The following is a 27,732-nucleotide window of genomic DNA, read 5'->3' as shown; positions in this document are numbered from 1 at the left end:
GCACGGCTCTGTGAAAACACTGTGGTTTGGCGCTGTTACTAAAAGTGTAGCTTGTGTGCTTTTGTTACAGTATCTGAGGAATACAATGGGCCAATATGCTGGGAACATGCCGGGTATAAAGTTAGAAAGGTGCTCTGCTCTGCAGCCTCCTGAGAGAAAGATCAGGCGTATGACCTTTAGCAACCCTGACAGACCACAGCGACCACAGCTTTTACTTGTAGCAGAGTACTCCTCCACAGTGGTATGGCTGTTTTTACTACAGTAAAAGATCTGAATACTTTATATTCCACTGCTGATGAGCTATACAACACTGGCTCCACCAAACTATGTAAGGAGAAGAAGAAACATCACTATGTAGAAATGTTTTATTGCACGCGAACACCCTGTATTAAGATAACGCGTATCATAGCCAAAAGCATAATAGTGAAAAAGGCAACTTGTTCATGCCTTCCGAGCTTAAATCTTAAACTGTTTATGATTATTTCACACTATGTAAATTATTTTATTTTAATATTCTTTTCACACTTACAGATTCAACAAGGTGATGGAAACAGTCATCAGACGTTTTGGTTCCGTTTCACAGCTGCTGCACATTTGTCAGCTGAACATCCATGATGCCAGTCTGCAGTCCCACCACATCCTGCTGCTCTATTGAATTTAGAACTGGTGACTGTGAAGGCCATTTGAGTACAGTGAACTCATCATGTTCAAGAACCCAGTGTGAGATGATTTGAGCTTTGTGATATGGGGCATTATCCTGCTGGAAACAGCTATCAGAAGTTGGGTAGAATATGGGCATAAAGGAACAGACAGGGTCAGCAACAATGTTTAGGTAGGCTGTGGTGATTTAACAATGCTTATTTGGTACTGAGGGTACTAAGTTATGCATATAAGATATACACCATACCATTACACCACTTGCTTTCACGTTGTTTGCGCACAATTCTGGCGCTACCATCTAAATGTTGTGTGTTCAGAGATGCTCTTCTCCAACAAGTGCGTATTTGAGTTACTGCTGGGGATGGCCAGAAAATCCCAGTAAATCAGCAGTTTCTAAAATACTCAGACCAGCACCAAGAACATATGTAAAGTCATATAAATCAACTCCCTTTTGAAGTTTGAACTTTAGCATTATGAGGACCACATGTAAATGCCTAAATTAACCAAATTGCTGCCATGTGATTGGCTGATTAGATATTAGCATTCACAAGTGCACATGGCTTAAGTGGTCAGTGAGTTTAATTTCTCATTGTTTTAAATCTTACTGAAGTGTGAGGACTTTGCTATCCTAAGCACTTCTAATGTGTTTCATTATAATCAATTTTCTTGTCATATCATCTTTGTTGCTGCTGTTTTATTGTAAATGCTGTATTATCACTGTGACAGTATACAGTATTGTCACTGCTGCAGTGCAGGTAATGTTAACCGCTTCATAGGGGAAAAATTGCACATATTATACAAAATTATCTTTTTTTTTTGCTTGAATATAAATTATGATATCTAACGTTTTGTCACTAAATGACAAATTGATGAATAAAAGTAAGACGTGTAGTAGAAGTAAAAAGTGGGAAAACACTTGCCAGACATACCAACAGTGTCTTCAACAGACAAAAGAAAAAGGAAAGAAAGAGGAAAACTGTTGTTTTTATTTCACAATTTCTAGAAATTGACTTTTGCAACTATATGGCAGACATAATAAAAAATAAAACGTACACATAAAGAAAAGGTGAGTGAAAAAGAAAGCAATTTTTGCACTGCAATGCCAGATCAATCTGAAGGATAGATGCCATTTAAATAGGCTCAAATTGATAGGAGTCGATTTATTTAATTAAATAATTCATGTTTTCATGAACAGTAGGTAGTCAAGTTTTTCAACAGTGATAAGGAATTCAAGATTATTATATTGCCATGCATTCACCAGAAAACAAAAGAAGGCTCCTTAAACGTTTTTGTGTCCACAGGTTAGCTTAGTCAATACCTCAGGAAAATATGGCATTTTTGGAATCAAAGTAATGAAAAACACAAACACACGTTTCATCAGTTCAGTCTTTGTAAACAGTCACATAGGACAGTGCTTTACAGCAAGTGCATTTGTTAACTTGTTTGTGTGCTTTTGGATTTATGGCAGCAACACGGTGGATTAAAGTTGTTTTCCCTGGTGGTCAAATTTTAAAGGCAGAGTGATGTTATACTCAACAGTCTCCACAAGGTGGGCAGTGCTTCTGGGTAATGCAGTCTGTTCACAGTTTAATGGTCCACAACACTCAAACGCATCCTGAGACAACATCTCTCAGTCCACCGGGGCAGCTGACCGCTGTGGCTACCGTGCCGTGACCATCCACAGGCCCAGCGCCACGTTGGCCGCCAGCAGGGCGCTGCCTGCCAGGAGCAGGAAGAAACCAATCAGCTCACGCTTCTGACGGTCTATTACCACACTGGCCAGCGTGGCCTCCAGCAGGGCGTTCAGCATCCACTGACCATCGAGAGCAAAGCACGGCACAGAGTTGACTACTGCTAATGCGCCAGAGAGGGACACCACGTATCTGAGAGGAAGGGCAGCTCAGGAAAACAAACACAGTAACAGGCAATTATTTAAGTGTCAGTTTAAGCAGCGAGCAATGAAAGCAGAGAAAGTTTACTTCTGTCTGCTGGACAGCTAGCAAACAGTAGCGGTCCATTCTTTACAGTTAGCTCAAAAACTCCAATTTGGTTAATTTTCTGAAAGAAATATTCTCTCCTGTTGAGACAGCTCCCAGTTTGGGCTCAGGACACCGACACACTCTCTACTTTAAACTTTCCTTTTTGGTAAATTCCCTTCAGTAGGCCCTGAACAGTCCCATAGTTATGCTACTATAAGCTCTGGCTGTTGACGATAAACAGATGATGAACAGAAAAGTTGCTCTTTGCCACGACGCTCTACTTTACACTTCCCAAAGGCATACCATTAGTACTATCCCCTTTGTGGTTTCTCATTATTCCTCTTTACTTTCCCTTAATTCCTCAACCAGTTGCAGTGGCCTCCATCTGGTTGGTTCTGCCAGAACTCTCTTCCTGTGAAACAGGAGTTCTTGACCATCACCAACTGCTTGTTCACAGGGTGTGATTGTTGGACATTTCTATCAATATTGTAAGGCGGGATACTCCAACTCCAGTCCTCGAGAGCTACTGTCCTGTAGCTTTTAGATTCATGCTTGTTCCAGGACATCTGAATCAAATGAATGGCTCGTTACCAGGCCTTTGTCAAACTTGAAGCTGAAGAAGCAATTAAACCATTTGATAGGGCTGTGTCGGAGCAGGGATGCATCTAAAAGCTGCAGGACAGCAGCTCTCGAGGACTGGAGTTGGAGAGGGGAATTAAACTATTTTTAAAGATTAATGAGATACGTTTTTACATTGCATCTTCTTAACATCTGTCATTTAATTCAGCCAAAGCATATCACATCAGGGAGAACCAGTAGAAACAGCATTATCTAGAATATACTCTCAATTAGTTGTTACTTTGGAGTGTCTGTCCATAAAAAAAATAAAGGTATCCACCATGACGTTACTCAGTGGTTTGTGCAGTCTGGTGTTTGAACTCTGAAACTAATCATTATGGCCGTTGCCATGTTGGCTTTTTGAAACAGTACATCACAAAGTCAATCTGACTGTGAATCTGAAGGGCACTGCACACTCTTGTCGAACACAAGAAAGGAAAATGAAATAAAATATACTGTATTCTTTATCTTCCTTTTTGACATTAATGGGAACATAACTCAAAAAACGAACAAGATGCTGGATTTGACATGACCTAAAACTAGCAACTCAGTCAGAAATAAACCCATAAACCCAACAGGGATGTGTTTAAGGACAGCACAGATCAAGCATGCAAAAGGCTCCCCCCCTCCCCAAATACACGTTAGTACAATTGGACGTCTGACCAAAGGAGTCACCCTCTGACTTTTTATGATTATGAATGAAGGTTTAAGGCATGTCTGCATTGACTTCACCTTTTAGAAACCAAAGACGCATTCATCCTTTATATACAGCATTTTTTCCATAATTGAATTAGCACTGCATGTACACGTGTAAGCAGCGGATATAAAACTATAAAACATATAATTAGATTTTAGGGGGAAAAAAATCCTACTGAGGAAGAACTGGAAGCTGAAAATGACTAGATGATCAGGTAGCTGCTCACCAGTAGTAATCAGAAAAGGCGGCACGCTACAATCACCTGGTCAAATATGAGCAGTGTTGGTTTTCAAAAGATCACCATTAAAAACACATCAACGTTGAATCATCCAAAATGCCCCAAGACCAAAGAGCATGCTTTTAACTTTCAAAGCATTACATAACAAGAAGAAACAACTCACCCTACCCTTACAAATAAAAAGGTGAATTCACATTAACGAGATACAGTTTTAGCCTTCACCGTCATCTTGACATAAACTTAATGACATTAATGAGGCCATGTTCTTTTCAGCCCAACTAAAAATTGTTTTCAATCAATCCAAGTACCAATCAGCAATGCCAAGAGATAACTACTTTGTTAAGTAGTCACAAAGAAAAACAGACCTACAAAAATGTAAAAACGGCTTAAAAAGGGTTGAACTGCAATCAGAAATGTGCACAGCAATGCAATTAAGGGCTGCATTCAGGCAATCTTAAAGTGCATCTGGCCTCTTGACTGTGCTGATTAGATGTTAAAAAGGGGTCTTTTATTCAGAAAAAGACATTTAGAATCAAGTAAGATGAAACTTTTATGCTATATAATCCTAAAAGAGGAAACTGAGAACATGCAACGCATGATAAAATGTTGCACTGCATGTTATAATTTAAAGTGACAGAAGAGTAGGGTTCATTCTTCTTACACCCATCCTTTGATTATGACTGTAGTCCCTTTAACCTGAAAGGATACTTGCAGAAGGTTTCTAGGAATACAGGAAGGTCCAGGTGGAGGAATCCAAAGCGGGGGACAAAGTTAGTCAGACTCACTGTGGAAATAAGAAAACACAGGATATATCCACTGAACACTTTATGAATCTTAAATATGAGCTGAGAAAACATCCAGGCTCTTCGTGATTACTCCCTCAGCCTTGCCCAGAGTCAGTTCAACATCTACAGAACACTGTAAACACCAATTACTTGCTTATTACAGTAAATGCAGTTGCTTATTACCAGTTTGAAACTGAAAACACAAGATTTAAACAAATGATATGTTCAACAGACGGTTGCTTCAGCTAATTATGTCCTACATTCACAAATGGAGGTAACATAAGTGTACGTACCTGCATACTGCAGGTGTGGCGGATATCCCACGAACAGCATGTGCGTGTTGGGAGGGTGTGTGACACGGATGAAGCGAGTCTGGTTCTCCAGAGAAGGCGTGACGCAAATGCTGGCAGTGTGGGAATGTGCAGCACAGTCGTCATCTGTATGACACACTCGCGTTCCCGTCACCATCTTACGTACTGGCATGCAGGCGTACTGAAGCCACAGGATTACACAAAAAACACAGGAAGTAAAAAAACGATTTTCAGTTACTCTATGCAGCTTTTCTCCATGTTAGCTAGCTTCCGTTTCCACCATTAACACCCATTCATTTTGTTATGGTGTCTTTTTCCATACAAAGCACGACTGCACAAACACTTTCAGCTTGTATTTCAAACTGTATATCTAATTATTCTTTTCTGTAAATAAGGTTACATAGTGCAACTTATGAAAGTGCCCCCATTTGAGACTGGGAGGAGACACTGGCATTGCAGCTTGAATATGATGAATAGAGAGCAGCGCAAAATAGGAGATAATTATTTTTTGTGACTACAACTCAATGCATGACATCCCCTAACACAGACATTTCAGAAATACACCTAGCAGGTGTATTTTAATTAATCAATTAGCCAATCATATGGCAGAATGGGTAAGAAAGGTGATTTAAGTGTCATGGTTATGGGGTCAGGTGGGCTGGTATGAGTATTTCAGAAACTGCTGATCTACTTGGATTTTCCCACACAACCATCTGTATGACTTTCTGATCTGAAGAAGAGAAAATATCCACTCAGCTGCAGTTCTCTGGGTAAAAATTACATTTTAAGGTCAGAGAAGAATGGCCAGTGTGTTTTGATCTATAGAAAATGCAACAGTAACTCAAATAAATACTTAAATAGAACCAAGGTATGCAGAAGAGCATACCTTGAAGCACATGGGCAGAAGACCACACAGAGTCCTATTCTTGTCTGCTAGAATTTGCACAGGCTGACTAAAATTGGACAACAGAAGACTGGAAAAGACAGCTCGGTTTGTTCCGCTTAGATGTCTGCTACGTGTATTTTGTTTGTTTTTTTGTAAGCGGAATTTAATTTTTTAGCAAATGCAAACAGAAAGTATTCAATCATAATTTTCTTATTGTGAGCAAACAGCCAGACTCAGAGACTATCCTTCACACTGCAGGCCTTGAAGCCAAATTTGTTTGAATACTGAAAAACCTTTATTAATTTTATTAAGTCCCTTTACAGCAAGCAACATCTTACCCTTTAGGCAGCATTGCAAGTGTCAGGCAAGATTATGTAACAATAAAACAGTACTGATAATTGACAACTGTCATTGGGGGACACTTCTAACTCACCAGAATTTATGAAATAAATGTATCAGAATTCGAACTTTAATTGTTGGTGTTCATGTTCATTTCCTCCAGATGGGGGTTTGGAAAATGCCCCGCAGCCACAAGAACATCAACAAAACCTTAATGTATACAACAGTAACAACATAAATAGAGATGACAGGGAAGGGGCTTTCCTACACAGAGATTTTTGTGACCTCCACCCAAAGAGGTTTTAGCACAAGTGGTTGGGGTTTCATTTACTCTAGCAACGTTGATCTTTTTGCTCAGCAAATGGTAAAAAACAAAACACAACACATATCTGTGTGATATGGAGCACCTAACTCATTGCCTTGAGAGCCAAAGGCCTATTGTACATCAGCAAAAAATCCTAACATACCTATGTTACCGTACACCATCCATCCATCCATCCATTCGCTTCCGCTTATCCTTTTCAGCGTCGCGGGGGGCGCTGGAGCCTATCCCAGCTGTCATTGGGCGAGAGGCGGGGTACACCCTGGACAGGTCGCCAGTCTGTCGCAGGGCACCTAGTGGCAATTTGGATTATCCAATTAACCTATCCCCACAAACTGCATCTCTTTGGATGGTGGGAGGAAGCCGGAGTACACGGAGAGAACATGCAAACTCCACACAGAAAGACCCCGGCCTGATGGTGGAATTGAACTCAGGACCTTCTTACTGTGCAGCAACAGTGAGAAGGTCCTGAGTTCAATTCCGTGCCGCCACCGTGTTACTGTACACATTCAGGATAATTTACTGTAGAGGTAAGCAGACAAGACAAGAATAAGCCTTAACCGCTGCTGTGTTACCAACATTTGGTGGCACATCAGCCCAGACAGAGCTGTGGGTGGTGACAGGCAAGGGAAAAAAAAATCCAGAAAAAAACTGAAAAATTTCAATCTCATTGTCCCAACAGGGGTCATAAAACCAGCTCTCTCGTGTAAAGCAGCCCTCGAATGCAGATGCTCAAGCTCTGTCACTCTGGGGCAAAACCAATCAGATTTGGGTCAATTCAGCATATAAGGTTGACACAGAGTAATCTTCAATCGCAAGAACAAAATGTAACAGAGGTGGCATAAAAACCCACAGAAGAACTGTGGCTACTCAAGAAAATAAGGCAATAAGAAGAACTGGTGATGTAGACAAAGTGTGCTCACACCAAATGCTAATAGAAATCCTAACTTTACTTGAACAGTGTCAAACTTTTTTCACAGCACCGCAGCTGAAAACTCATGGAAAGTCACACATGGAAATAAAAGGGAAGTGAACAAAGGAAGTAATATAAATATCCGCGACTGTCTAAAAGGTTTTGAGACCTGTTTGTATGACTAACCAGCCACAAAAAGCCCCCACATCTGTCAGTGAGTGTGTGTCACCTCTCTCTCTCTGCTGCTCCTGCCCTGTGGCTTAATGTAAGAGAAGCAGAGGTCGGTCAGGCTGTTGTTGCTGCAGCAGTCCATTGTTCCATCCAGACGCTTGAAAGCTACAGGGGGGAGAGAAACGGATGGAAAATATAGCACAACTCTGAAAAGAATCTTAAAAATAGATGTTCTGTTAGTAGGTGGACTCGAAATGGATGATTAGATAAAATAACACAATATCACACCATTTATTAGATGCCTAAAAAGTCTTCTGGACTCCTTAAAAGGTCATTGGCTTAACTCTGCATAGTAAGAAGCACATTAATCTGGTGTGCTTCAGGCGAAAAACCCCAAAGACTCTGTTCTGCATATCTAATATGACAATAATTACCAATGCCAGAGTAAGAAGAGTATAAGCAAAATCCCCAGTGATAACTTGTTTCAGCTTATTTTCGATAACCATCCAAGACACAGACTTTGAAAGACAAAGGACAAATAAAATGACATAAATGACTGATCTCTAAGCTGTTATGTCAATAAAAAATTTTAGGACTATAATAGAAAATTAACATTAAGGGCATCTGCTCCTAAATCAAATGTGCCACTTGAGTAAATTCTAGACCACAGAGAAGCAGCAGGAGCTAGGATTGGCCAGCTGTTACACAATTACCTCCCACATGAGTTGACACTTGGCCAATCGGAGCTCCTGTTGCTGCTCTGTAACTGTGACCCCGTTTAATATTTAAGTGGCCCACTGTAGTGATGATAAAACAAGGTCAATTAATGTTTAAATCAAGTGATTAATAAAGTCATTTAATAGCTGCCTTTTGAAAGACGTTAATTTATGATGCTATTACGATTTAATACAGTCAAGTCTCCAGGTAGAGGTACTCAGCTAGCTCTTTATTGGAGGTGTACATACAAAACTATGAAATAATACAGCTTTCTTATGTCTTGATAGAGCAAGTCCGGAGGCCTTGCTGAACAAATTCCTCACCCACCTCGCCCATGAGCCCAGCTGGGCTGCAGGCTGGCGACAGGGACGCAGTATCCCGTCTGTGGTGTGTGAGTGAGGTGAGACAGGCAGCTGGTCCAGTCCTCCACTCCCCTGACGGGACAGTCTTCCAGGCCTGTCACTATGTCCCCAACTGACAGACCCCTGGGACCGTCAGCTGCAGAGCTCTGGACCAAATACACACGCAGACATAAATCTTGATTTAAATGGGCAAAAGGTCACACGAGTGAAATCTGATGGCTTCAGTCCTGCAAGCTTGCAATAGTTGGGAAACTCTGCGAGGGGGCACAGATTGACAAATACAATAAGCTCTTGAGCAACAGTCACCAACTGTGGCTACACTGCTGCAGCATAAATACATTAATGAAATCATAAATGATTAAGTCATAAAATTTAGTGTTTACTGTGGATTTAAGTGGGGAGGATGAGCTCACAAGTCACATAGTGGTGATGTAGCTGATACTATTGTGCTGTTTGTCAGATGGCAACGGGGCTGGTTATTATCTCCTTTGGGCTCTGGTCAAACACCTCGCTTCATCAGTATCAGCGACACACAGGAACTAGTGACGTTCTGGGTGGTTTTAGTCACCCACTGCAGGGTATTCCTGTTCTGACCGTACAAAGCGCACATTCCAGACTGCAGAGCTTCCAGTTAGCCTTCTACCCCCCATCTGCGGACGTTTACAAGAACTTAACACATGAATTTAGCCTGGTTTTGCTTTTTCTGACCCTTCTTTCCTGGTTGGAGATTAGTGATAGTCAGTATTCTGGTCATTGTTCAAGTATTTTAAATGCTGCTACACTGACAAGCAGATAAAGCACCCTGGATGGATTTTTAAAGTGGATTAAATGAGCTAATAAAGGGACACTAGCAGTGGTAAAGAACATATAAAGAGCATAGACTCCAACTACAGACTCGGCTATAACTATATTTTACTTAACTATTTACTACAGGGGGATTATGTATTGTTCTGAGTGTGTGCTTTTATTTGTTTCATGCTTTTATTTTTTGTTTCATGACAAAACTGAAGTGTTCTGTCGGAAAAATCAGTAGATGTAAACATATATAAAGGCTCAATTACCCCAAAATAACATTATTGATGATAATATTATTAGTAGTAATATTATTAAGCTGTTCACCTGATGTACTTCACCTCCAATGGTAAACAGAGGTGTGTTTTGTAGCTTTTCTTATCTTAAATCAACAATCATCATCATCATCATCATTGATTGTAATCTGGCTGAGGATGTAATAGCATTATGCAGCATTAAAGCAGTGGTTTATTTCAGTGTTTATTTGATTAATTTATGACAATGACATTCTCACCTCAGACAGAAAATAAAACATTCAGCGGGTTTGTTGCTCACAGGCTTCACATCAGTTCAGTTTGGGACAGAGGCAGGGCAGCTTTCTGCTAAGCTCAGCTAAAATTAATTCATGTAGAGGTACGATGGATTTGCTATCACGTCGACCTACCCCTTTACCTGATATGTGAAACTGAGGCACTGACCTGCACAACCTCTGTGACCAGCGCTCCAGCTCCGGTGGCGTACATGGGAAACAGGAGGAGAGGCAACAGGAAGAGAAAGGCCAACGCTGCCAAACACAGAACAAAGTTGTGCCACACACCTGGAAAGAGAAGACAAAAAATGGTTTTTTTTGTTTTTCCTCATTTTTTATCTTCATTTGAGTTGTGTAGTTTTGCTTTTTAAACTTTGGTTTAATCACGTTAAAAACAATATTGTCAACAACAAGTCGATCTATAGGTGGAAATCTTCATTTCAGTTCTATGCTGCTGTGGTTTTCCTTCACCCCACAAGCCATCAGCTAGCAACATAGCTAACATAGCACAGAGGAAGCTAACAGTAGGATATTGGCATTTGAGGCATTTTACACCAACAGCTGCTGTTTGCACTTACATAAAAAAAAAAACTTCTGCAAACATACAAACTGATCAAAGTAAGCAGACATGACTGAAAAGATCAGATGACTATGCTCACTATCATTTACTTTCACTCTTGTCACGTTCGAGTCTTTACACGTGAAGCTAGTAGGACCCTAGTTTGGTGTAACACCTGTCAGTAAGCTTTTATTACACTTATGTTAACATAAAATGTTGTTGTCACCGCAATTAAATATGATTCCACTGCAGCTGTCTCCTGTCAGCTGCACACCTGCTGCAGTTTGCGGCCTCATGACTCTCACTGATCCAAAATAAGATCAGTGAAAATAAATTAGTTGAACAACACAAATACATTATTTTTCCCCCATTGTATTTCTCCTGGACCTGTTTTCATTTATTATTTCACTGTTTAAGTCGAACTTGATGTTTTTTTTTTCCATATATCTATCTCTCTATATATATATACCCAGTAAGGCTGTTCGATATAACGATATATATCGGATGATGATATAAAAACGTCTATCGTTTCATCTTACGCTATCCTTTGTTTCGTGGTGTCGCAAAATAAACTCTTTACGGCAATATTTTTTCATCGTTTTGATGGTCACTGTAGTGGCTATATTAATTTCTTAAAGTTCTCTCTTTCTCTTATATTTTATATAACAGACGGACAAGCGCCTGTTTTTATGCGTTGTGGTTAGCAACAACGACGGTAACAGCATCTTCCACATAAACCTTTCACAATAAAGCTCAAGATCCTGTTGAGACTTTTCAAAATAAACTGAATCACGTGAAAGAGCAGATTATTTACGGATGAGAAGTAAAAAAGAGCCGTCAGGTGCTAAAAAAAACAAACCTTGGACTCAAACGTTAGAACAGGCTTGTTCGTGTAATAAATACTCACAAAGAAAACGGCAGCCGTTACAACTTATGTCTAAAAATGTATCGTTTCATGCATCAGTTAAAACACTCGACTCCAGCTACATGACGCACAGCTGGAAACACTTCCCGCAAGTCGAGCTGCCCGAGATTCACAGAATTTTCAGAAAATGTTACATTTTTGTGATTTATATCTTTACCTGGACGATAGAATTCTTATATCGGGATATGAGATTTTGGCTAATACCCAGTCTTTTTCTCACAGTGAGACATACAGATTATTAATTTAACAGCGTTATTGGATAGGAACTCTGTATTGGCAGACACTTGAAGCCAAAGTCTCCATTTCGAATTGGAAGTGGTGGAAGACAGGTTCTCACATTTTCCAGCCAGCTGCTGCAGTAATTACTCCTTCAAAATCAAATCAAGTGGACATATGACTGTTAAATTGCCTCAGTGTCTGAACTTTAAATGGCTATAACTACAAGCTCTTGTATTCGTTTTAATTTCTTACTGTTTTATCTTAAAGGATCACTGATGTAAGTACATGGAAAGGGAAGTTTCTGTTTGTCCAATGGTTCAAAGAAAACTGTAGTGCACCTGCTATTTTCTATGAACAAAAATTTTAAATATTGAGGTCAGTGTATGCTCGGTTTCAGACTTTTTTTTTTTCTTTTTTTTTTTTTTTGGGGGGGGGGGGGTGTCTTAATTATGTCACTGAGACAGATATCCCATATATGGTCATCACAGCTGTTGCTGAGTGTGCAGATGCTCCACCCACATGCCGTCAATGGCAAAGTACATTGAAACTGGAGGTTTTTGGTTTCACAGCTCATTTCAGACATCTAATCAACTGATAGTGTAAAAATAGCGATTATTTGGTCTACTAATGTTGAAATGCCACTCTATCAGGACACAAGATTATAAATACACAAATGGAATTGTGAATAACAGACCACCGTTTTAAAAAACATAAAATATTGCAAACCTGATGCAATTTCATTTTCCTTACAAAATCACTCTGCACTAAAAAGACTGGCTAACGAGTGTCTCTCTTTGACCTACAAAGGAAGAACTCCAAATATAAGAAGAAATACTAATATCTTGCTCATCTAGTCTGCACATCACTTTGTGGACAACAATAGTCTTTTCATCCTTCGCATCCTTCAAAAAGCTTAGACTAAAACATCCTTCGTAATGTCAGGATTGTATGGTAAAGTTTTGCTGCTGCTGTAATAACCACCTGCGTGTTTGCCACATATTCTGAATGTAGGATCTCATGCCACAACAGTAACCACGGCTCACTAAAAATAGCAGTCTATACCATCTTAATTATGCAAGAGAACTAAGCCAGTCTCCCAAAAACCACGGGAGGAAACGTTGCATGGCCTGATGAGGTCAAAGCACTCAACGGTATCACTCAAACATAGTGATGGTGACATAGACAGAGGCAGACTCTGTGGTCAGGGGGAAGTTAAAAACATGGTATTTTGAGGAAAAACCTTTTTGACAAAAAAGGAAAAAACTGATTTTTAATGTACAGCTGGAAAATGCACTACATCTTAAAAAAAAAGAGTCAATGTCTGCCCTACAGCCAAAAAAGAAAAAAGGAAAAGCTTCATGCAGTGCATTTCAAATATTGATATATGCAGTAAACAAACTATTAAAGTTTCAGCACCTATCTCTACAGGAATAAATAATAAACATGTTATGTCTGACAACCCCCCTTGCACGCAGGGCAATCTCAGCTGTGGACAGCGAGAGAAAAAAACAATAAACACAGCATGCTATTACGTCACCACCCTCCTAATGGGAAAAGCATCTCTCTCACTTTGTCACGTGAACTGACTGAACGTCTCAGTTTTGCATCTGGAGTCCCCACCAAGTTATTTTCTTCTCAGCAAAGCCTGAGGGAATTTTTTTCACTTGATAGGTAAAGACAAAGACTGTTTCACAACAGCTCTTCACTGCCCTCTAAAGGCTGCAAACAGCAAAGGGAAACCCAGCAGTATGGAATTTTGCCAGCTGTACCATAATCTGTATGGAGCTCAGCCTCGACCAGACCAGCGTGACATTTCCAAGGCTGGAAAAATTATTCATAGCATCGCCACACTCTGAATTAAGGTGTGGCTCTGTTTACCTGAGCGCTCTTGTTCTGTTCTACTCGTGCACTTTTACTCCATGTCTTCAATCTATAAAATGTGGAAATGATTAAGTGCAAAAATAAATTAAAAAATTAATCCAATTTTCAAGTAATTTCGTCTTTGACTGAATCATTAAAATTCTCTAATGAAGCGACAAAATATCAGGAAGAATGTCAGAACCTTTTTTTTCCTACATTATATTTTTACTGCAATAACAGGCCTCATTCCCCCATTTTTATAGCTACAACCTTTCTTCATTATATTGAGAAATGCTTTCATTATGATAGGGTGATTGGGATTTTGCATTAAACTGCCTGACAGAATAATTGCTTCAGAATTGACCAAATACAAGTCAGAAGCAATACAAAGACAATAGAATAAATAATCCTATAACACAACATCAAACATCACATGTAGTACAGTATGCATGACCCAGCTAACAATTTCTCTACATAATGAGTGCATCAACTATATTTAACTTATAATACCTTCATAATTTTACTAATGTAAGTATTTAAATCTGCTAACTTTTAATACACATTAGCCAGACCTTTGTATTGATAAGGCTATTACACATGTATAGTACTGGGCAGGTTTCACCTTGTCCAAGTTTTTTGGGGGGGTTAGACACTGGCTGCTATTACCACTCATTTTCAATCCAGTCCTTGTACTGGACCATTTCCAGGAGAATCTTATTTAATAGTTTGTATTTTAAATTTCATAAGCCATTTAGCACTGACCTATGAATAATTCAAGCACAAAAAAGGCATCTAATTCAAGTGATGAACCCATTCCATTTACACATATTAGACAATTTAGCAAAGAACCCATTTTAAATTGTATCACTTTCAGCCTAGGTTATTCCTAAAGAACTACTAGCTGAAAACTTACCATCTCTCAGCAGTGTGTGAATCATGGTTGATTCCCATACTGACCAATTCAATTCAATTTGATTTATACAGCAGCAAATTACAACAACAGTCACCTCAAGGTGCTTTATATTATAAGGTAGAACCTACAATAATACATACAGAGAAAAACCCAACAATCATATGACCCCCTACTAGCAAGCACTTTGGCGAAGTGGGAAGGAAAAACTCCCAAAGCCTCATCAGAAATGGTTTCAGTGGAAAGGTGGCTGTGATGAAGGTATTCTTAAGTTAACAAAGAGAAAAGGTGAGGTCTGCCAAAGTATACAAGAACTGCACTGAAAATCGGCAACTACAGGTTTAATGAAGTGAGGAATCTAAATTCAGAAATTATTGGTTCAAACTTCAAACTTGTTATCAACATGTGCGTGGGGACATAATAGTGAGTATCTGAAGCCATCACTAAAACACGGTGGAGACTCGGTCATAGTTTGGGGCTGCATTTCAGCCAGTGATGTCAGAGATCTTGTCCAAATTGATGAACACAGAAAAAAACCAGCAGATTTTGATCCACCATGCAAAACCATCTGAAAAATCATCTGCCTGGCGGGCATTGTGATGGAGGGAATGCGATACCTTAGGCTTGAGTAACATAGACCTAGACGCCAGTCAACAACGAGGTGGATGAGTGGCTTGCTGTCATTGGGTGACACTGGTCACAGACAGGTACACGGTTGCATGCAGATTGCTGTGGCTTGCACAGAAGATGATGACTCCTCTGCAAACACTTTAGTTTTAATGCTTCTTAGTAGTAAAGTGCGATACAAACTGCAAACTAAGAACATTTGCCTTCAAATTGAAAGTTTCGCCTCTCTACTGAAAATAACACGTTTAAATAAACTTTTACTTTTAAGGCGAATGGTTGAGAGTAGTTGGCAAGTGTTTGCAGACTAGTCAGCATCTTTCATACAAACTAAAGTTAACCAAAGCTATCTGCTAGCAACCGTATACCTGTTTGTGACCAATTTCACTTAACAGCAGCAAGCAACCTCCAGCAACCACTCATCAAACAGACCCATGGATACTCCAAGTCTCACTGATTGGCCTCTTGGTGCATGACTGTGGCTTAAAAAAAATCTATTTCACAGAGATTGCCAGCAACCACTTGCAACTAGTTTGGGAATACTCACTTTTTCCTAGTAACCAGTGGTTACCAAGCAGTCAACAACCAGACTCTAGGCCTGTTTGACCAGGGCCTTAACAAGTCCACATAATCCTTTCACACTTTCTGTAAGGGGGCATGGGTATACATTATCAAAGTGCAAAAGATGCTCTCATAACTTCTGCTTTATAAGAATATTAAGAGCAACACTTATAAGTTGTATGCAGAAAAACTTCTAATGTTAATCTATTGTGTTTTGTTTTTTTGGTTTTCATTGTGTTAATTTGGAAATCAAGTTCAAGTCTCTGCTTGACGTTTAATTTATGTTTCATATAACAGTTCTGCTGTAATTCTTACAGCATGGGGATTTTCCAAACTAACTACTTGACTATTTTCTAATGAAACTGCACTTTTCTTCCAAACCAGACCACACACAGAAAATACTCAGGCTTTAAGCAGCTCCCTCTGATGATCTGCGATGGCAGACATCAGTCACATTCATGTGCGAATGACTGCCAGCTTACCATTCAATTCATTAAGCTCTAATTTTCTTAATTGCAGAGTGAAATGATTTGATGCGATGCAGCTGTCTGCTGCTTAGCAATAAACTCCTCAGAGTGACCTTTGCTGGCAAAACAACATGCTTGTAATAATTGTGATTAATAGCTGGAAACACAATCAGGCTGCCGTAAGGAGCCATCAGCACATCTCAGGATAAAAAGTCTTACCGGCACAGAAGATGCGGAGCTGCTGAGCCGGTGATATGAGGTTGAGGTGTGTGGTGAAGAGGTCCACAAATGCACCAGGATAAACTACGAACACAAACATCCCAAATCCATTCACTCGCACTTGCTCCCTGCGTGGGAACAGAAGTAAAAAAAACAAAGAAACATTAGATTTTAAAGGGAAACAGACTCTATGAGGGGTGTCAAACATACAGCCTGAGGGCTGGAACAGAAGGAAGATAAAGGAGGTCACCATTTTTGGATTTTTATCATGACCTAGAAGACAAGGAGCCATGCCAAAACTTTCTGATGGAAATATTTCTTTGCAGACTACCAGAAAGTGAAAGAAGCGACAGTGGAATCCCACTTATTTTATTTATTTCAGCCTTGCCATCATGGATCGGATTGATTGGATTGATTCACTACAAATGAAAATATTCCAACAGTACTTGTATTTCTTTATACATACAGCGTATTATAAAGTGGTTTTACTGGTCTAGCCCTGTAGCAGTTGCTGACAATTTCTGGCGTGCCAGCCAGATTTACAATCTGACACCCTACAAAGGAACTTGCCCCGAGGCCAGTCTCTACAATTGTATACACAAAAGCGGTGAGCTCAGAAGGCAGAGCAGGTCACCTACTAATCGGTTTTGTGGTTTGATCCAGTCTGCATGTCAAAGTATCCATGGGCAATATATTGAACCACAGGTTGCTCTCTGATGTGTTGATTGGAGTGTCATGTGTGTGAATCTTCAACAGAAAGCGCTTAGGCATAGAAAAAAAGTCCTTGTATAAATGGGTGCGAATAAGTGAACAAGGCAAGCTGTATAAAGCACTTTGAGTGCTCAAGTGAAGTAGAAAAGCACTACATAAGACCCAGTCCTTTTACCATTTACCACAAAAGCCCACAACATACAAAAGAACAGCAAATACACACAAATGTTCAGGCCAATTTTTGGTCCTTGAATTTAACAGAGGGTAAACTCTCCTGCTAAGAGAGAATCTTTGTTAACAGCTCCAACAACTGAAGTGGTGGAAGCTCCTGGGCAACACTGGGCAGTTTCCAGGTTTTGGGCACAGTGAGGGAAAATATTCAAAAGCCAAGGTATGACAGATACATAAGAAGTGGCAGACTTGATTTACGCTGTCAACGGATGATAGACTGGTGAAAAGCATATGACAGACTGGACCACTTCCTGATGGGAGTCATGTGGTAAGAATGCTTTTTCTTTTTTGAAGGCTTGTAATTAGGTTTTTTAGGGGGTACATGACATACCATGGATGTGCACATGAGATAGGGCACACCTACTAGAAAAAGGCAAAGAGCAGAGCTCATGTGAGATCAAACTGGGCTTTGCTGCCCTCGAACTCAAATGACACACCAGACTCCACTAAACGTACAAGAAGTCTTGAGACCATTTAGACAAACACACTATAGTGTCTGTGAATATTTAGAGGAAAACATAGATGTAGCTTCTGGGAAGTGTGGAGGTACCTTAAACCTTCAAATAGAAAGCAAGGGGAAACATCTGGCTCCAAGCAGAAGTTGGCTTGTATAAGAGGCTATGGGAAAATCTATTCTGGCGCTCACTGGATATTTGACCTCAGTAAACATTTTGCCAGTAATTTCATAATCTAATTTTTTTTTTTAGATTATGTGGTTATTAACTGATATGCAATTAAAGCGGGGTGTACTTAGGGCAGAGCCAATGTGCAGTAAGGGAACGTTATTCGCCTCAGGTGTGCAGCAGCACTTGGGGTTACTAAATACGACTGCAATATACAGGGTTCATCAAAAAGAACCATCCAATTTCAAAAGGCTATGTTTGTTAAAGTAACGGATATAGAAACTTGAAATACATTTTAAAATACATGGCTGAATATAATGTTTTATATACAGAACTTGCAAGCAATTTTCACAATTGCTCAGCATGTCCCTTTCTAGACACACAGCATATGTCCATATGATAGTCAAACTCGTCACATGCTTTTGAGAGCATCTCTAGAACATCTGCTGTTGTTATGCTACCTACCAGCAACCACATGAAACTCATGGATCCCCTCTTTGTAACAGTGCATCTTTCGATTGTTACAGGCGAACAACTGCAGAATTACAGCACTTTGAAATCAAACAACTCTTTTTGATACACCCAGTATATATTGCACCGAAAGTTAAGAATTCATTGTTAATTTAGTGCAACAGAATTTACAATAAACATCCTTTAAAAAAATCCCCTTGAACCCCTGTTTGATTGAATCAAGATACTGACTTGAGTGTTTATGGATGTACATATTTTTCAAATGTTAATTCTTTTCCTATATTTGTCATAAATACATACCACTGTACTTGGAACCTAGCCCCCTACTGCCTTCACGTTTATCTGTACACAAGTTGTATCCTGTATTAAAATAATTGCAACCCTTTTGAGGAAAAAAAATCCTCCAGCAGAGGTTAATCACAGTCTCACAGACTGGATCCACATGAAAGAAGTCTTTGAGGCTCCTCACTTAAAAAGCATTTGCCTGAAATCAGTGGCTTTGTGAAAAACAGGATGCAGCAGCAGATCAGAGGGGTCATCTCCTCTGGACCATGTGCTATGCACACTAATTCATTAGTTTTGATTTGCACAATCCACCTAATCATTAACTGTAATCAGAACCAATGCACAATGAAATAAAAATCAGGAATGAATTAAAGTTATTTTTTTGGGGCTCATCAAAAATCACACAAAGTGAGCAAGTAATACAAAGCCCAATTAAACAAAATTATCAGCAACTTGTGGTTTTGAATTTGACATCAAAACATGCGATTAATACAAAAAACATTTAATTTCCACTGTACCTGGACAGCCTAAGCCACTCTAATTTTATCAAACCGGTGTTTAAGGTCAAATTTAAATACTAAAGTAGCAGAAACACATTCTACTTAAAGCAGAATAAAAGGCAAAGGGCTCTATATTTGGCTCATGTCTGCAGGCAGATTGTCCCATCTTTAACAATCCTTTATCTCTGATTCAGATAAACCCTTTATCTTAATCCCGAAAGGTTATCAATGGACAAGATTATTAATCAGGCTCTTCTCCTGTGGAACCAGCTCCCAGTTTGGCTTCAAGAGACAGACGTCCTCTCTACTTTTAAGACCAGGCTTCAAACGTTTTGAGCAGAAGTCTGACATACATTTACAATGTCCTCCTTGCAAACACACTTGTAGTATTGGAGTCTTTGTATTCTTTCACCTTTCTGGAGTTTAATATATTATCCACCAACAAAACAAATGCTCTTCATCATGATGGATTCATGCTGGATGCTATGTTGACACTGCAATGTGGTGCGGTGTGGTTATTACCTCAGTGCTGCCACAGCGTGGCCCAGCTCATGTATTACTCCACTGAGCAGCAGGGCGATGAAGAAGTAGGCCAGCTGACTTGTGGGTAGATTAACGCCGGGGACCTAAAGACACACCAGAGATGAGAAAAAAAAAAAAAGAAACTGACTAAGATATGAACATAAAACATAATTCACAGAGTTAAAAATCAGCATTTATGGTTCGTTTTATCCTAAAAATGAAGAGCCAATTTAACCACAGTGTAACATCTTCCCAAATAAAAAATTCTAATTTGTATCACCACATTTATTTTATTTTTTTTTGGTTCTTCACATTAATTGCTTGGTGTTTTGCTGAAGCTTGTCGTTTTCTGCATTTTTTCCCCTTCTGACTAGATTTTCTTTTCTTCTCCAGGCTGAATTCTTGGATATAAATGGCCCACTAATAGCTTCCCATGAATCACCTACAGAGCTCCACTGGGGATAGGGCTCACATTTATGCACGGTTATTTGACACCATAATGAATAAAAAGCGAATAGGGAAACACTTCTGAAAAGCAGGGGTCATTTTTTTTCATGGCACGGACATTTGAATTTCACACGCTTATGATCAACTCTGAAGGATGTTTTTATCCAGTTACACACAGAAAAGAGACACAAAAGCTTACAGATTTAAATCTGATGAATACTTGCCATTTTCATTCAGCTGATGTAACTTATGTATAGAAATCTCATTAAAGTCAACCTACCACCACCTGCAGGGTCTGTTGATCTCCAATCCGTGGGTTGTCTGTGGTCATCTGAGCGATGGTCTGCTGCAGAGTCCTTATCAGCAGCACCACTGAGCCCAACATGGCAGCGATACCAAACACCAGACCACTGTTGAACCTGGGAAACACAGATGGGATGCAAATTCAACAAGTGCAATTTTGCTGTACTTTTTTCACATTTATAAATGTGAAAAAAACTAAAGATTATTAAAGCTAAACAACGGAAAAAATCACCTGGAATTGAGAAACTCAGAAATGCCACACCAAGTCAGTTCCACACTAAGAGTAGTATTTTTAAAAACAGTCACTACTACAAGTCATCTACTATAAATCCAAACGTTTGGGGGTGTTAGCATAAAAAATATGAATCAATAAAACAAATATGTAAAAACTGGCCTGTCCATCAGGTTCCTTCCTAAATTGTGTCATGGGAAAACAACTTCTTTGACCAGACACAGATAGAGTTAGGACCTTTACCTTTGAGAGTAGAGTTTAAATCCTACAATTCAGACCAAATCCTGACCGGACCTCAAAGCCTACTAACAGTCCAGAATGCTGCTGTGAGGCTTCTCATCACGTCCTCTAAATGGTCCTGGCTTTACATTGGCTTCGAATTAAAGCTTAGGATTCAAATCAAAATTCTTTCAAATCTCTGACAGTCAGATGTCCCTCTATATTAGTCAGCCTTTAAATCTATATGTAACTAGCAAGACAGTACAGTTTACTGTTCAGTGCTGCTAGCTGTCCCACAGTCCAGGTTAAGGAAGAAAGGAGCTTTTGAGGTCTGTGGACATTTCTGATACCTTTAGACCAGCTTTTATCCCTATTTTAATTTTTTTCCATCATTGTTTTCATCTTACTGTGAAGAGCCATGTGATGAAATGTTATTGAGAAGTGCTTTGTAAATGAATGTTACTTACTTGCTTACTAAAAAGTCAAAAATTTACTTACTTTCAGCATGTATGATGCATGTCTATCTGTCCATTTAGTCTTTAGAAAGAGAGAGGACATCTGCAGGAGGAAAGATGTCTGCTAACATCTCAAGCTATTTATTTTTTACATTTGCTGCCGACTTTAGCTTTTAAGGCTCGGTTGTCATACGGCTGGTTATAGAAGTCAGTGCAGACTCAGTTTGCAATTAAAATGTAATCCTCTAAAATGTCCTTTTTTCTTCCAGGAAACAAATTATGTCCAGTGAAAGTAAGTAAACAGCTTCTCTGAATCCATTTACTGCAGAAAAGACGTTTTTAGAAATGTTATTAAATTGCCAAATGCTTTTATGATGAAAAAGGAAGGTTGAGGAAAGCTTTTAGCCAAACCATCAAGTATCAAAGTCAAAAGAAAAAAAAGTATAATTTTATTGTAACTGAAGTGGAAGGAAGCAGGAATCTGAAGGTGTGGACAAAGGTTTATAGAGGGAAATTAGTCTCAAAATGTTTTAAAAAAGTGTGTGTTATAATCCATAAGCTAACTTGCTAATGTACTCATTTATTTGTGTGTATACTGAGCACTCACAAATGTGTGCTCCAATCCACACACAAATACAAAACAATTTGCACATGCATAAAACTATTTTACAAACATGTATATCAAAATCTGCCAACACAGATCTACAAATATAAGCTGCATTTAAGTGCAAGTGGAAAACTGGGATATGTGGGCTTCTTGTGGATTCCTATGCTTCTTAAATAAAGACTTTTTTTTTCTCTAAATAAACAAAACAGCTCATCACCCCTCGACTAGAAAATCTACATTTATCCACCATGGATGCCACATAGCAGCCTAGATGTAGTTATGCCAGGTAAATCTGATTATATCAGCATTCAAAATATACAAGAGATTAGTCAGAATAAACTCAGCAGCAACATCTTATTTGAATCACATTTTGACTTTCACTGGTTACTGTATCTGTAACTTGTAAATGTATGTTTTGTAGTCGAGGAGTGATGGGCTGTTCTGTTTATTCAGGAAAAAAACAAAAAATAAAAACAAAACATTGTTTTATTTGAAAAACACATGAGGAAGCTCAGATGTCCTGGTTTTCCACTAGCACCTGAATCAAATCATTTGTACACATTTGTAAATGTTAGTTTAGGCTTGTGTGTCACAACATACACATTTTCTACCATTTTTGAGACTAACTGCACTCGATTAAAGTTCAGAAAGACTACAGGAACAGCTGAGTGGATTATATATACAGAAACCGTACCACATGTAAAGAGCCCGGGGGTTGATGCGGGCGCAGTATGCAAATAGTCGGTTGAACATGGTGGTTTGCCATCTCACGTGAAAAGGAGACAACATCAGGCCACGACTGGCGAGCCACGACTCATAGTTGATCCGATGCGTCACCGACGACTGCAGGACAGAGACAAAGTCAGCGCACAAGCACATCCACATTTAGAAAGCACGTCTAACTGGAGTTATTCTGTAGTGTCCAGATATTTCCAATGTCCGGACCTCAATAAGCTGTAATCAGAAAAGGTTCTGCATATTGAAACCCCCAATCAGAAGGAGAATGTTACACTATTCATCTCTAACTTTATATAAGCTACAAGGGGTTACAATGTTAAAAGTTGCCCACAGATGCATGTAATGATAAAAGCAGCCAAATGCTTAATCATTGTAAGAAAAGGAAAAGCAAGTCGAGGGAGGAGGACCGACTGAAATGGTTTACACACAAAACAGCTCAGATATGAGGCCGCAGACTGCCTCTAACTTGGTAGGAAATAAGGTATTTATAGCCTTCGTGTTATAAATAACACGAAGGCTTCTCAAATCTGAAACTGGGATTTAAACTCCTCTGAACATTAAAATTGCTTTCGCAGTGATATTTAAAGGCTTTCACAGTCTTCATTAACTCATCTGTACACTGTTCAAAATGCAGCTAAAATTGAGCAGATGTTGATATTACAAGCCTCATTCACTGGCTCCTCTGTATCTTTAGATCTGACAAGATGTTACATGTTTTTACATGGGGATATACGTTTTGGCTAACAAAAGTGTCTGATTCAACTGCAACTTGCTAAGGGTCATTTAACCAAATCTTTGTGGAGTCGTATGTAAGTATTTAGTGTCTGTATGTATACTTTCGACCCTGTGTCGAGTCAAGAAAATCCTAAATAAATTCAATCTTGCTCACCCAGTTGTTGTTTTTTAAAGTCAAAATATATGACTAATAGCTGGGATAGGATCCAGCAGGCCTGCAACTAATTAGGATAGCCAGTTAATGAAAACGAATAAGTGTATGCCCTAATGGATGTCTCAGTTTTAAGAAATAGAAAATTTGTTATTAACCTTTCTTTTTCCTCACTAATCCTTGAATGTGCTTCCATACTAATAATGCTATAATTATCCCATGCTGTTTTTATTGTGAATGGCAATTTCCTCTTTGTTTGTAGCTGATTTTACTCTCTTCTTCCTTGTTTACTTGTGTTTTGCTTTGTAATTCCACGAAATTTTAAGGGTTGGAGAGCAGATCTCTAGGTTGCCAGGTTTTCCAGGATACATGGAAATCCTGATACTCTATACTACTGCAGGTACTCGCTTATATATTACTCTGATAGTATTTAAAGACAGACAGGGTCTTATATTTCGCACATTTTCTGCTCACTTTAAGCATTAAACGCATCTCATGGACAGACATTGTGAAGTAATGGCCGTAATGTGTTTAATAGCGGGGTTTCCAGCGGTTCCAGGGCTGCTGTGGCCTGTTTACACGAGTGTCCACAGCTCAAACCTCTTCTAATGTTAAATCCATTCACGTGCGTCAGTTGACAGACTGCCGAGCAGGAAGAAAAACAAACACAAAAAGGCAAATATTCACCCTGAGCAGCGTGTCCGCCAGATAGACAGCACACCAGCCTGCCATCACAAACACCAGCAGGGACACGGGGATCATAGTGCAGCCGTTACAGGACTCCACACCGCGCCGCCTTCATCACTGTCTCTGCCCGCCGTTTGTCACGCAGCTGGCCGCCGTCATTAGCGTCCAACGCTGCCATAAAATGCCGTCACTTACGGTGAACTGCAAACAGACAGAAAGGTTTGATTTCACGAATGCCGTGAATCGGAAGAAGTGTCAGCACTGCGCGACAAAACTCCGGCTTCTTCTTCTTCTTCGACACTTTCTTTTGTCCCTGCCAATATTGCGCCATCAAGTGTTCAACTGCAGCATCTCACTTTTCATTTTGGGTAGTTTTTACAAATTACTAATTAAAAAATTAAAACAAAAATAATTACATTTGCTGTAAAAAATAAAAAGTATTTTGAAAAATTCACAAATTCTAAATACTAGTAAAGAAGTAAAAAAAATAATTATAATAATTACATATAAAAAGAAATAAATTAAATGGCAGAAATTGATAGAGAGAATTTTTTTATGTAAATGAAAAAAAACAACAAAAAAACAATTCACAGTGGATTGTCCCTGTGCTTACTATTTATAGGGCACAGAGAAACATTCTGCCTTCAAAAAGGAGTTGAAAAGGGTGAAATTAATCATTTAAAGCAGTACTTAGCATTAATTTGCTTTATCATATCAAACCCCTCTTAAATGAACCCTAACATTACTTTATTTCACTTTAATTCAACATTTGTTTTATTTTCCTTATGGAAAATAAAAGCACACCTGTGCCTAAAAATGTTTTCGGTGGCAAATAATGCATTTCCCTGCTATTGCTTCAATAAAATACATTATTTGACATTATTTATACTTATGCTTTTCTGTCAATGTGTCTAACTCTTAAAGAGCTTGGCAAAAGAAAATCTAGAGGTGCACCTGAAAATAGCTGCAACCCTAAAAAATGGAGAATTGCATAATCAGTTGGCTCAGCTGCAGACACAAAAATGAAAGTTTGTTTTTGGATATTGGATTTCATCCTGCCAAAAGGTCAATGGGGGTAAAAGGAAACCAATAAATGTGGATTGCCAGAGTCAGGCGCAACAAGAAAATAAGCTCCCAGTCTGACTCATTAAGCCATAAATGTGGCCAAGGGAACATAAAACTGCTTGTGGATAAAGGCCAACGTGTTGCTGTACATCAGTTCCTACAGAGCCTTCAGCCTTTCAGAATAACTGTGTTATTTGAGCTTCATGAGGACACAGCTGCAGATGAAAACTGTCTATTTGGGTGCAATAACCTGCCTTCTAAAAGGTTAAACCCCAATTGCAGTTTACCTCCTCCTTTATGAGGTCTTACTCTTAAAGTAAGTAATATCAAACTTAGCCACAGCCACATTTATCTCCTTTTAGGCCCTGCGGCAACAGTTTGTGTTGTACGCTTAGTGATCCCGATTATACACACCATGGTGTATTTATTTTATCCACAGACAGGCAGATTATATTGTTTGTAAAGCTCCTTTTTTCATTATTTGCCTATGAAGTAAACTCCCTTTTGGCATTTCTAGGTTAGTTTGGAAGATATTTGCATAGTCCTGAGGAATATGTAAATGGTTATTCCTCAGGACAATGTAAATAACTCGATCACCTTTAAGCTACCTTGGATTGTCAGACTTTGAACCTTACACTGGACTAGCAGATGCCTTTTAAACAACATTTAAACTTTTCCCATTAAAAAAAAATATCAACAGAGTCTGTATTATTACGGGAGCACGATTCTGGATTTCCAACAAGGTAAATGTTTTCAATGGAGAAAAAAAAAAAACGTTTGATGGGGTTTTTGTTCAGGTGAAATGAATGATTGATTGAGCTCTACAGTATTTCCATTATTGAATGATGATACTTTTCCACAGGTTTTCTTTGTTTTAAAGGTGATATACAGCATAAACAACTTCAGAGCCACAGCACAGACCAAAACAAATGAGCACATCAGCCACACCTTCTAACTTTCTTCATGATACATTTATAACTAGTGTGCCAAAAGCAACACCCAAATGCAATTAGCTCTATGCAATACATTGAATATCTATTAGATGCTGCAGTTGCCACCTGTAGAGTTTGCTTGTTTGTTTTTTCAGTTATCTTCAGGGTGTTTTTTCAGTGTGTGCCATCTTGCTTTTATATTGCCGTGTTCAGCTTAATGGCCTTCGTAAGCATGTGGCTGGTCAAAAGTTTAAAAGTGAGGAACTTGCAACTAGTGACTGGCTGGACCAGCTCCAAAATAAAGAATACGGAAACTAAAATTACAACACAAAAAGGAAATATGACTTTACCTTTTTGGACCCCAGTGCTCTGCTACTAGTTGTTTTTTTTCTATAATAATACTCAAAGTCTTTCAATTATAGATTTGTGCAAAAGAATGTTTTCTCAGGACTCCATGCAGTTCTTTGGAAAACTAAGTACAATCCAGTGGAATTGAGTGGGTAAGTAGCAGCCAGATGCTGCTAATCAAATGCATTCGATTAACTGATCATCAGCAAGTTTAAGCACATCTATAAAAGCAGAAGAACTTTGAAAAATAACACATCTGCATGACTTGGTTGCAAGGCTGTATTTACAACAAACCACCAGATTTCAAATGTCCTTTGAATGAAGTGGAGATATTTTTCCATAATGCACAGCACCACGTTTGGTGAAAACCAAACACAGTATATCAGCACAACCGCCTCATACCAACTGACAAGCACAGTTGTGGAAGGGTGATGATATGGGGTTTTGTCTCAACCAAAGGAACTGGGCATCTTGTACCAACTGAGTCAAAAATTAATGTATTCTAGACTCAAATGTGCTAAGCTGTAGCAGTGCTGCTGGCACAGCTTGGCTGAAACTGGTTCATGCAACAGTTCAACAGTCCCGAAGCATAGCAGCAAACCTATAACAGAATGGCTGAAAAAGAAAAGAATTGAGGTGTTCCAGTGGCTCAGTCAAAGTTCAGAATACAACCCGAATGAAATGCTGTGGTGACTATTAAGAGAGTTGTGCATAAACAAATCCCCACAAACCTCAATCAACTGAAACAACACTGTAAAAACTAGTGGGCCAAAATTCTCTGCAAGCTTTTAAATCCTTTAGGTCTAC

General features: G+C 39.1%; 1 protein-coding gene across 1 annotated transcript; it reads right to left on the bottom strand.

Annotated features, from left to right (window-relative positions):
* Nucleotides 1-1,627: 1,627 nt before the first annotated feature.
* Nucleotides 1,628-24,868, bottom strand: mbtps2 (membrane-bound transcription factor peptidase, site 2). The gene is made up of 11 exons (XM_087846298.1): nucleotides 24,581-24,868; nucleotides 22,964-23,112; nucleotides 20,734-20,872; nucleotides 20,007-20,110; nucleotides 16,664-16,791; nucleotides 10,489-10,607; nucleotides 8,964-9,144; nucleotides 7,978-8,084; nucleotides 5,271-5,469; nucleotides 4,901-4,976; nucleotides 1,628-2,543 (listed from the first exon to the last, which is right to left on the bottom strand). Exons 1-11 carry the CDS (start codon nucleotides 24,653-24,655, stop codon nucleotides 2,321-2,323), a joined length of 1,500 nt encoding a protein of 499 aa, XP_087702424.1. The 5' UTR covers nucleotides 24,656-24,868; the 3' UTR covers nucleotides 1,628-2,320.
* Between the last annotated feature and the right edge of the window lie 2,864 nt (nucleotides 24,869-27,732).

This window comes from Neolamprologus brichardi, chromosome 9 (genome assembly GCF_056152115.1).
Source record: "Neolamprologus brichardi isolate AB-2024 chromosome 9, ASM5615211v1, whole genome shotgun sequence".
Classification (NCBI taxonomy): Eukaryota; Metazoa; Chordata; class Actinopteri; order Cichliformes; family Cichlidae; genus Neolamprologus; species Neolamprologus brichardi.
This window is presented reverse-complemented; position numbering and strand designations above follow the sequence as displayed.

Coding starts and splice junctions, on each gene's coding strand:
- mbtps2 (XM_087846298.1), bottom strand. CDS start 24,655: ATGATCCCCGTGTCCCTGCTGGTGTTTGTGATGGCAGGCTGGTGTGCT. Junction 20,873..22,963: donor CCCCGGGCTCTTTACATGTG/GTACGGTTTCTG, acceptor TGTGTTTCCCAG/GTTCAACAGTGGTCTGGTGT. Junction 9,145..10,488: donor TGGTCACAGAGGTTGTGCAG/GTCAGTGCCTCA, acceptor TATTTGGTCCAG/AGCTCTGCAGCTGACGGTCC.